This window comes from Halyomorpha halys, unplaced genomic scaffold (genome assembly GCF_000696795.3).
Source record: "Halyomorpha halys isolate HHAL.00 unplaced genomic scaffold, Hhal_1.1 Scaffold51.1, whole genome shotgun sequence".
Lineage (NCBI taxonomy): Eukaryota > Metazoa > Arthropoda > Insecta > Hemiptera > Pentatomidae > Halyomorpha > Halyomorpha halys.
Genome location: NW_027108122.1, coordinates 2,837,644 through 2,850,184, shown reverse-complemented (window position 1 = coordinate 2,850,184; position 12,541 = coordinate 2,837,644). Strand labels below are relative to the sequence as shown.

Genomic DNA, 12,541 nt, shown 5'->3' with positions numbered 1-12,541 from the left:
CTGACACTCATTCAATTTATAAATAAGACACAGTAATTTCAGTTAGCCCACCAAAAGTTATTGATAGTCTAAGTTTAATGAATAAGTATAAACCTCTACCTTTATTCATTAACAAGAAAGAAAAAAGAAAATTCCACAGTCTAAAACACTTCTCTAAGCAGTCTGAAAATGAAGGTTCAAAACTAAATTTATTATTATTAAATTTAGATATTTTGCCTAACAAACATTATTTATTATGTCAATATAAATATATGCATATATTTTCCAAATTTGAAAAGAAAAGAGAAAAGATTTTCAAAGAAATCCATATCTTGTCTATTTTTCTCTCTCCTGCTCAACGTTTACGTACGACTGCATATTTACATTTAACAAAATGAAAATTAAAATAACCTAGTAAATGCAAAATACAGGAAATACTAAAGCTGTGAAAAGGTTTCAATTACACTTTAACAGTGAAGATGCACAAGTAATTTATATATACTATATTACTTTTTTTATTGATTACAAATTTAAAAAAAAAAAGGAATGAGAATGAAAACTAAAACAGAATAAAACAAAAATTAATAATAATAAACAAAAAGCAGTATCACAGCTTAAAATGATAATACTAAAATATAATTCGAAATAGCTTGTTTCTAGCTCCATGATGAGCTTATATATACATGTTTTATTTAAACATTATTTGAAAGTGTTTAAAGTAAATAGACAGTCTGTCTGCTAGAAAGGAACAAAAGAAAAAAAAATGCAAAGTTAATAATAATCAACTTAGGCATAATTATAAGTAAAACCCAACACAATCCGTCTAAAGGTGGAACTGAGGAATAAAGATATATTTTTAAGTACTTTAGACGGATATAATTAAAATTTCCAACAGAAACAAATCTGCTATTAGTATCTTATATATACCAGTATAAAAAAAAGAAAAGAAATCATACCATATCACAGTGTTCTGTTATTGAAAATAAATACAAACGAAAATTAAAATCTAAAGTACAATTGATAAAGTTCGGGTTAAAATATAATCTTAACATTACTTTTAAAATTATTTATATATAGTCAATTTCTTTGAAAAATATCACCAAAATATTTTGTATCAATACACTTACAAACAAATAGTCTAAATTAAATCACTTTTAATTATTTCTATTTATGACCATAAAATCGATTCATTTTTATTATTGTTTGTTTTGTTTTTTTCAATCTTATCAGTTATTGTAATTTATATACAATCGCATCAATTCCCATTCAAATACGCCGGGAAAACATTTTTTTGAAATAAATTAAAATAACTCATTAAAATCCTTGAGCTTTCATCACAATCATTGAAAAGACTGAGGAGGTCATGGAAGGTTTTTGTCCAGATAGCACATCAAAATTAAGAAAACTCTATATACTGAGGAAAATTATCACAAGTTTTCAGAGAAGAAAGAGCTGCCAGGTTTCAGGACTTCACCGAGGGTAGCCTGAATTCTCTTCTAATGTAGAACAGGATGTAAGGTTTGCACTTCGCAACAACGTCGATTTCAGTAGGACGAACCATACTATCGTTGAAATGGAACCACTGACCTGTAATTAAAATAAAATTCTCAATAATACAAATTTGATTAGATATCAGTAGTATAAGGATGGGCCGAAAAATAATGCACACATGCTTGCGGAGCACGAACAAAATGGCTTGCAGCAGCATACTTCATGACATGTGAAAGAACCAATATCTCTTTATAAGCATGCACAGGTTATTTACAAGCACTCTTTCAAAAGTGGAAGTATGGAGACATGTTCGAATGATATGTGAACTCAAGTGAAAGGATCTACAACGTTTAAAAATTTTAATTTAAAGTTTGAAATCCTTCCACCTCCTAATTACCCTGATCTTGAACTGAGCGATTTTTTCTTTCTTTCCTCCACTTAACACCTACATTTTCAGTAACCAAATGAAAAAAAAACTTGTTACATGTTGGGAGAAATGTGTTGGCCTTAACTGTGACTATATTAAAGAATTAGTATTTAATTTGAAGCCTAAAAAGTCTACTGCAATGTACTTTTTGCCAGATCTTGCTCATTATTTTCAGTAAGTGTACATTATTTTTTAACTGGGCCTTATACTAAAATCATTCAGAAACAAAAAAAACCCAATACATAAAAAAAAAATGGATTATAATAAATATTACAAGTCTTAAATTAATATTTTAATTTTATACAGATCAAATTAAAATAAAACAAAACACAGAAGACAATAAACAGATGTTTTAATAAATTTTATCTGCTTTGAAAGTAAGTGAGAAAATAAGTCCCAAAACCAGGTCATCCATTTTCCACTATTACACAACTAATAACATATGATTGAGCCATAATTGATCCCTATTAACCTGTGAGTTTAAAGCATTTTTTTTTACGGATTTAGACATTTATTGTCCACCATAACTTTGGTAGGTGATGTCTTACATTGTTACCACAAGAAAATAATTATCTTAAAAGAATCACCATAAAATAAAAGTGGTAAACTGCTTGACAGTTACCATCATGACAGCATTTACCATTGTGGCAGTTCTTTCATAAAAGGTTAAGTATAAAAGCTGATAATAGATCTAATGGCAGATAAGCAACAGTCAGGCTAACTGCCACATGTATTCATCTTAATAGTGAGTGAACTGTTGCATCTTATCCAATTTATAAATCATAATGGCAATTAACCTTTTCAATAGTAATGGTAATTGGGCAGTTACTTTAATGAACATAATAACTCAAGAATAATCTATCAATAGATCGTTGAGTACACTTTGCACTGAAATATAGATATACGGCTTATCTACTTACGTAAAAACAAAAATTATTTAAAGGGCCAAAAAATCAATGTTATGTTCATGGATATACTGGGATACAAAGAAATATAAAAATCTAATGAATAAATATTGAATCGAATATTTTCCTAGAAAATTCAAAAACTCAAGAACTGGGGCAATCATCTCCATTACATTGAGAGAAATAATAACAATACTGTATATTACGATCGGGGACTGTAATACAAGTATATTCAAATCTAATATAGAAAAATATTCAAATTTACAAGAAGTATGTTAAAGTTACAATATATTTATTATGGTATATACTGAATTCTTAATTTAAATAGAATTATTTGCCCTATTTCCTAATATATTTAGAATCTGTTCCTGAGAACACTCACTTATCAAGTAAAAGATAGGTATGAAAAGCAATTTAATTTAAAACAAAGAAAAGGTACTTACATTTTAAATAGAAGAAAAATTGAAACTCACCGTGGTCACCAAGGATAAATAATATTACTGTTAATACAAAAGAAAAGAAGTTACATTATAACACTACCAAATATTCTAGCTGACTGTGTCCTTTAATGAGTCGAGTCGTAACTGTTGCATCCGGTGACAAGTGTAACACCTAAGTCTAAATTATTGTGCTGGGTGGGCGGAGATCGCAGTGTCAGGCTGTCAGAATTCTAGGAATTTATGACCTTGGAAAAGTACCATAATACATTAAACTATTACTAGAAAGTTTGTCTTCTACAATCGCCTTCAAGGTCCATGGTACACGGAATCCCACTCCAGACATTGCGAGCGATCAACGATCGACCAAAATTGACTTGTAGGCCACCCTTGGGTTAGAGAAACATTAATTTAAAATTTGTAAATCTGATTTTTTATTGGTAGCTCGTTTCTTATATTTTTCTAAAGTAATGGTTTATTTTAAATTTTGCTTGAATTTTTATCCTGTTTGTCTAAAATGTATGTAAAGAGTACATAAAGTGGCCGTATTTTTTTATGTAATTGCATAATCATATTGTTTTTGTTATTGTTACTGTTTTAGAGTTTTTGATAATGAACATATTCTCTCTGAAAGTGTTAGTAACGTTTGCTGTTGGTTTCACAGGGTTGTGATTGGGCCAATGTTTGTGTTTGCTTTAGTGATTGACAGATTGGTTTATGTGATTACCATTTGATAGGAAAAGATCTACTACTTTATTTTCTGCTGTTTCTAGGTATTTAAGGGAGAGGGATGTTAATTTTTGAGCCCGGGTTTCTTAAAATTTAGCTGAGTTGATTTTATTATTATTTATGATTATTCTGTTCTGGTACTAACCAGGAGTTAGTTGGATTACAACACATAAGTAAACACACAATAACACACAACTGTAGAACACACACAGTAATAAACAATTGTAGAACACACACAGCAATAAATAATTGTAAGTAATGTTTTTATTAAGCAATATTTTAATTGTAATAGTTATTAATCATAAATTACACAACGTACTTGTAGTTTTATAGTAATTAGTTGAAGAGAGTATATTTAAAAATTTAACACCTGTATGTTAACACAAATTGATAGTATAAAGCAAAGGAAAAAATATAATAAAAGGGAAAATCAATTTAAATATTCACCATCATGGATTGCAAAAGCAGTGTAATGTCCACAGCCTGATCCACCCCCATGATGCACAATCACGGCAGCTAAATCATATAAATGTGTCCCGGAACTTCTTGTGTCTGGTAAATCGCTCAAGACAAACTGTGACATATCTAATGCAATCACTGGGAATGAAATGTGAGTATCAACTTTAGTTCTAAAGAAATTATTCCATCTAAATCTCTTCAAATGCAGACATAATACCTGAAATAAAATAAACAAGAAATACTAAATATTTTTATATAAAAATAGCTGAATATTATGGTCATCAAAACCTGAAGGAACATGAAGCAGATTAAAGATTTTTGGAATTAAGACTGTTTTTTGAAAATTCAATTACAACAATAACAGCTATAAAAAATATCTACCACAAACACATTTTTTTTTCAAGCATAAATCTACTTTAGGGAATTAAAAATCTTGTTGCAATTGGTAAGAGCCAACCAAACATATTTTACAAATTAATAAACTGATTTTAGCTTGATAAGTTACGACATATTTAGTGCTATGTGTTAAATAATTTACCACCTCAGTTTGTGACAATTTTGTTACTTATTGTTTGTATAGTGATTTAGTCCAAAATATATAAATTGGAATAAAGAACTGCAAGCAGTTCACTGTTGTTCTCTGCTTTCTAGCGTGCCTATTAAAGCCCTGGTTTCTTTTATATATATGTGTTTGTGTATGTGCATATATTTAGTCCAATCAGATGCACTTGTGATTAATATACACCAGCAATAAGAATTTGTAAAACATGCTATTTTATATATATAAAGTGGATTAAATTATGACATAAAAATTAATTAAAAAATATCTTACATGAAATTAATTTATGGTGCATATGGTTGAATTTTTGAAAATTATTTATAACTAAATTTTAAAGGATTTTTAATAACAAAATAGACAAAAATGTATAGTGAAATAAAATGAAATGATCTGAATCTCTCTAACCTGGTTGGTAAGTTAAATAACATTGTTTTGATAAGTTAATAATACTAAAATACAAAAATTGTAAAGAATAAAATTTAATATTAAATGTAATAGTGACAAATTAAAACATAGCATGGTTCAGATTTATTAGTAAAGAAATTTGTTTTCTGTTATTGGTTTATTTTGACTGAGTTAAATTGACTTGGACATAATAACCCACAGTATTATAAAAATAAATTTAAGGCTGTGAAACTAAAATAGAGATAATGCAATTTGTAGTTAATAATGTTAATAATAAACCATAATTAAAGCTGTAATTTTATTAGAATGTCCTTGATGATGGCCAGATCGGCCTGAACATTTGGATATGTATTATGATTTAATAAAGAAAGATGAGACTATTTCAATATCTTTTGTTATTATTAATATAAGCAATAATGTTCAAACAAAAAGACTTAAAGCTAATTAAAGTGAAGTTGTAACTAATTATGAAGAATCATCGCAAAGAAATCATCTCAAAACGCAATGAACTTCAATTGAAGTATTGACAATCAAGTATTTTATATTGTAGAATTAAATGTTTAATACATATACATATATTATATATAAACTGTCTCTAGTGATAGTTTTATGTTTGTATTGCAATTTAATACGATACTTTTTATTAATTAAAAGATAAATAAGTTGCTTACAATGTTTATAGAGACAATAAATAAATTTTTAAAAAATCAAATGTAAGAAAATTGAGGTCACATGCACTCCTCTCACTGAAATCTTCATTAACTTATCATTGTTTTATTTCTATTAACCCATTAAATATTACAAATAATTCAACCAGCATCATTGGAGTATTACAATATAAAAAAAAATTAAACCTTATTAAATTGCTTAATGTGTGAGGTGTTTTCTTAAATTACAGATACTTGACATTTATAGTTACTTTATTTGTGGAAGTAGTTATGAATTGTTATCATCACCTGAATTTACGAATAATAACTTACTGACTAAGAAAGTTATTTAATTAAAACAAATTTAAAATTTATAAATAAACTTAAAAAGATAAGAGATGATACTATGTAATAAAACATACATTTGGAAGTCTCCTAATCCAAAACCTTTTAGTAGACCGCTGTTTGCTTTTACAATTACTGCAGTAATATAATTCTGTTTCAGCTAGCTCTTCTACTTCTATAAAACTTGTTAAACAATCTGAAAAAAAAATTTAATCGATATCAAGTATTCAAATCCTATTCTACATTATCATTAATAATAGACATCTAATGAAACCATTTAAGCAATGTTTTCCACTGAGTACAACAGAAACAAGAATTATATTAAGTTCAAGTTTGGGGTGTGAATGTGAAATGATTTTTAAAAAATACTCTTATTTTATACACAAGGTCTTATCACTTAAGTCAACTTTGAAACAGCATAAATTTCTATGGAAATTAAGGAGTATACACCTGTTGGTTTCGATTTATGAAGAATACAAATACAGTAGACTTTCGATAATGGAGGACAACTTTCATTAATTACATCGGTGTTCACAGTCCCCTAACCAATGCTTAAACGTCAGCATATCAGGAGTAAGGTGAAGGAAGATAGTGATTAAGAAGAATCACTAATTTCTGTTGTACTGAGAGAGGCAAAGTCATCTAACTATATCCTAAGCCTTTAAATTTTAGAAGGTTAATATGGTTTAGGTAAAGATGTCCTTTGACTACACCCTGAACATCTTGCAAAGCTATACTCATCTTCCTTCAAATTTTAATGCAAGTTTTTGAGTTTTTCCCAGTGGTGAATTTTGATTATGAATTTTAAATAGGAGTGAAATACAGATCTGAAACATGGGTAATTTGACTTTCTTGGGTTTTCATATGGATAATTTGACAGAAATTTGTCGCTCTAGGGCTCTTTCACCTTATAGGAAGCCATACTGACACAAGTACTTACGATTGATTGGCCAACTTTTTTGTTTCACAATACACTGAAAACATTCTGGTACATAATGAATGTTAACATAATTTCCTAATTTTAATGATATAATTTAAGATGCATTTACAATGATCCTCAATAATTTTTCACAGAGGTTATGTTTGGATCAGTCATCCTCATGAGAAAACTGAGTAGCTACTTGAATAAAGCAGAAGACAGGAAAATCATTTATAGTTAGCAACAATTTATGAAAGGCAACCTAATATATGTCTCTGCATAACAAACAACTCGTGAAAAAGTAATTTTCTCTTATTTTTTTAAAATACTTCAGATAGACTTTTTAAATCTTATTAAAACCCAATATTTAATAAAAATCATTATAATGATAATAAAGTAATTAATATTACCTAATATATTACAAGGAGGAGTATCTTCAGCATTATCTTTACATTTCCTCTGATTTATACATTTTTCGGGTATGTCTAATGATAAATCCAGAAAAGGGTCATGTTTTTTAGACTCAGTTCCACAATTTAGACATCTAACCTGCAATTAAGAAAGGAAAACATCATTAGCGAATCATAAATAATTATTTATTATTATCAATATTTTATTACTTTGTATAAATAATAGCTCATTTTATTGATATAAATTTACTCAAGCTAAATTTAATTTTATATGAATTATTTCATAACATAAGTTTCAGTACCTCTGACTGCAATGTTCCTCCGAAAACAGATGTCACAATGGAGGTTTTATTTTTATGAGAGAAATCTTTAAGCGTGAAATCAGGTAAAAGATGCAACAGCTCTGTATGAAGCCTGTCTAACATGTAGCGGAGGAATTCGTGAGCATCTTGCTGTTGATAACCCCTGTAAAATTCAAACATATTGTAAGCTATTGTAATATTTATAAGAAGTATATAAAACATTCTTTCTGCTAACAGTAAATAACTTTATTTTAATTTTATGTTTCAACAAATCCTTCAAAGTATTATTCTTTTAATTTTATATTCTACAAATCCTAATAAACAGTATTATCCAATCGCTTAACATACATATTAAAATACATGACAACAAAAAAATATATTATTTGCACATCTATATTTATAATGGAACAGTCAATGATATTAGTAAATTTAACCATGTGAAACAATCAAGGGTGTACCAGATTCTCAAAAAATAAACATATTGTAGGTTTTTCACCCAAAAACAATTTTCCAGACCAAGTAAAGTACAAAATATATTCTTCTGGAAATTATTGGATTCACACTTTTTACATTACACAGACAACATGCTCATTTTATTTATACATTATTAAGTACCTAATATATAGTAGAAATGAATTGCAATTAATAATCCGAATAAAAAGTTCCGCATAACATTAAAACCTAAGTACAGGAATTTTTAAAATAGTTAGCTAAGATTTCAATTATTTTGGTCAGGGGTCCATACTAAGGTATTAAAAAAAATTCAATACCACTCAATTTTAAATAAATTTAAATTATTTTATAACTAAGTGTGTTTATCTGTTAAAGTTAATTTGGAATCAAAAATGATAAAAATAAAACAAAAGTAATTATTAAATCAATATCATGATAAAAAAACAAACGAGATAATGAAAATAATTATACTATCAATCTAATAAATGATAATATAACAGATAAAAGTATTAGGTTATTTTTTCTTTATTTTATGATTACTGATAATACTTCAGTGTTGTAAAAAAAAAAAAGTTAAAGTTTATTTTGTTTTGCTTTTTGTCCTAAAAAACAAAAACTTTCAAATCTTATTTGTCATTAGTTCAATCTAAGTAAAACTTATTTATTAGAGCCAGCATTTCACCCAGGAATTCATGGCTTCATCAGTCTAAGAATAAAAAATAAAACTAATAACTCTTTATCACTTTTTTCATAACTTTAAATTTTTAATAATATTTCATTTGGTACATCTTTTTACTGACTGGATTTTCATAAATGTATTAATTTCTTTTTCATAATTTTAATATTACTCTAATGCTTTGATCGTCTTACAATACTTACACTATATATTTTCTTCTAATACTACTTATGAACCTATATTATCTGTTATATTCTTATTTTCTTGTAACCCTTATTTTCTTTATATTCATTACAGAACTTATCTCATTTTTTATTCTTAGGCTGAAGGCCTGAAATTCTAGTCGAAACTTTGGCACTAATAAATAAGTTTAACTAATTTGTGTTATTCACTGATCATAACCTCAACTATCTTCACCTCATAATATTCATAGTCAACAACTAATGTATCAATAATATTCCATTTTTTATAGATTATGAGGTACATATTTTAATTATTAATATCAAATAAATACAATAAAAAAAATATAAAAGATACACATTGAGTAAAAACAACACATGTCAATGTAAATAAAAAGAAGATAGAGAAAAGAAGATAACAATACTATGTGAGGACAATTTTTTTTTTATTTAATTTTAATATCGAATGATGAAAAATAGTTATATTAAATGATAGTTACTGTTTCTTCTTAAGTCCCAGGAAAAATGTACTAATATTTATTTAGCTAAAGATAGCAAATCTGAATGAGGTGGTTGTTTTCCAAAACATTCATTAATAGCTCGATATATATTCTTGCACAGCTATTCTAAACTTTGTTTATGAAAAACAATTGCCCAACCTTACAACCATTGATTAAGGACAATAAGGTAATTCTAATTATGTTAATTAGTTGGTATTTACCAAAAACTTTTATTTATAGGAAAATTCCAGATTTTCAAAATTGTATTTACTTAAATTATAATTAATTGTTTATTAAATATTATTATAAGAAGTAAATTATATTTATGAACAATGATTCTGATTCATTACAACTTATTCACGCTCACATCACAGTTTACAAAATTTCATGGCTTTCATTGTTTGTCCATAAAATACCATAATTTTTCCCGGATCTTCCATGAATAAGAATATTCAATATAGAAGGTTTTCAAGATATTCCAGATCTGGTAGAGATCCCGATCAATAAGTAAATTTTTTATACATTTTACTTAAATTCTAGACTCAAATATTATAAACAATAGTCATATGATGTGGATTCTAATATATGGAACACTTGATGGTTCAAACTGTCAACAATGGCAGGTCCAATATCAACAAATGGGAACAGTATTTCTGACAACAGCAGAAATTGATTCTGTAATAGTGTGGAAGAAAAAACATGAATTATAGGTGTATATTTTAACCAGAATGTGTTTTTTAATATTAAAATAGAGCAATAAAAAAAAAATAAAATAAAACTTCAAACGAGGATAATTAAAAACTTCCAAATTAAAAAAACAAAATGATAACTGTTATTGATTACATCAATCATGTAAGAGAAATCATACCTGTAACGAGGAACTACTTTCCAAATAACAAGAAACAATGACTCAGGAGATATAGCACCCTTTGCACCTTGATCAGTCAAATTAATAAGTATTTTTCTTAATTCCTCAGCCATTATCGCATCTTTAAGTTCTTTAATACTGCGAGATTGATATACTTTATTCCGGCCTTTGATTCCTTCCAAGGATGGCAATTTTTTAAAATACAGGCAGAACTCCTCAATATTACTAAAATAAAACCATTTTACATTACAACAATGCAATTATTAGTCTAATAAATAAATTATAATAAAAATTCTTCAATGATAGCTTAAATACCAATAAGATTTTTAATAAGTGTGAAAAATCAATTGATAAAAAAAAATCTGGTGCAGTATTTTCATCACACAACTTTCACTTACCACTTAACATTGAAATCAGAGCAGAAATCTTCGCTCTTATTAAAGTCAACTATTTCATTACTATTCGCAACAGCAAATTTTTCCCTTAACTACATTTCTATTAGCTGGTTAGAGAAAAAACTATTATTATTAGATTTTAGTGTTTTTTAATAGTTCTTATAACAATAATCAAAAAGTTATAATAATAGACCAACTATTGAAACCCAAAAACATTTCGTTCCTTTCCTTCCTAAACACAAATGCATCCGAACAACATTATGGGCTTTTTTGTCCATTATTCAGTTTTAACTATTAACTTATGAATATGTTTGATCTTATTAAAACAATTTTTTTTTTTTTTATGTATTCAAAACTGAATTTGTGAGATTTGGTTTTTGGATTCGGAGATCTCAAAATGTGTATTTCCATTGGAAACTCTAATTAAAATTTTTACATGATTTCACAATGCTTTCCCTTACTGTATATTCAATACATAGCAAAGTCAAAGTACCATTGTGATCATGCAAAATTTTGAATTAGAGTTTGCGATGGAAATATACATTTGGTGATCTCTGAGTCTAAATAACCAAGTTTTGCAAAATCTGTGTGTGTATGTGGTTAGTCTCGCTCAATAATAAAATGTCATACGAATACTGAAATTACATATTTAGGGCAAATATATGCCTCGGACATGACAGCAACTTTTTCGCTAAAATCGACCGACCAGAAGTGCCACTTAATAAAACTAGTTTTTTATTTTTTTCGATTGTCCTCAAAACAGTTTTAATGATTTTGATTAAACTTATTTAATCAATGATAAATTAAATTATCTTTAGTATGAGATAGGTCTTATCCTCCTTGAAATAGCCTAACAGGTCTTAAGTGCTGAATTATCAAAAAAATCTTCCTCAAAAGTATCTTTAATTTTGCATATTTGAAAAAATAATCATACCTCATTGTTAGCAATAGCAAAAAGTTAATAAATTCAGAATATTAAAGAAATTTATAAACAATAAAAAAATGAATAAATTCAGAATGTTAAAGAAATTTACGAACAATAAAAAATGAATAAATTCAGAATATTAAAGAAATTTATGAACAACTAAAGGGAAAAAAATGAAATCTGGTTTGAACAGAAAAACCTGAGACTGACTGATCTTTCCCATTGCATGCTGCTTCGTTATCTTTTGTTAAACTGTTGTATTCTTGGCAGAAACAATTTAGATTCCTTATTCCCACCTCGAGAAACTTCGTTCATAATGATAATAATTTTCGCCTTAAAAGTTCTTAATTTTTTATTTGTTTCTCGAAAACCACAAAAATAACAGAAAATTTTAACAGCAAGAACTGGATAATGGGGAAAAAAGCCCGAAACGTTGTTTGTAAGTCATAATAATAAAGTTATTACTTTTAAAGTTAGCTATTAATAAAGGGTGTGAATTCCTAAAAAAAAAAAATATGATGCTAAGGTAAT

At 27.2% G+C, this 12,541-nt stretch overlaps 1 protein-coding gene across 2 annotated transcripts in view; it reads right to left on the bottom strand.

The window, feature by feature from the left end:
- Positions 1-824: 824 nt before the first annotated feature.
- LOC106691286 (ubiquitin carboxyl-terminal hydrolase 3) overlaps positions 825-12,541 on the bottom strand; it is a 20,089-nt gene continuing 8,372 nt past the window's right edge. For both annotated transcript variants that reach the window (XM_014437018.2, XM_014437011.3), the window contains 6 exons: positions 10,691-10,915; positions 8,015-8,177; positions 7,713-7,851; positions 6,461-6,579; positions 4,416-4,644; positions 825-1,566 (listed from right to left, as the gene is read on the bottom strand). In XM_014437018.2, coding sequence (XP_014292504.1) covers positions 1,442-1,566; positions 4,416-4,644; positions 6,461-6,579; positions 7,713-7,851; positions 8,015-8,177; positions 10,691-10,915 — 1,000 coding nt within the window. In that variant the 3' untranslated portion in view covers positions 825-1,441. The remainder of the gene's footprint in view (positions 1,567-4,415; positions 4,645-6,460; positions 6,580-7,712; positions 7,852-8,014; positions 8,178-10,690; positions 10,916-12,541) is intronic.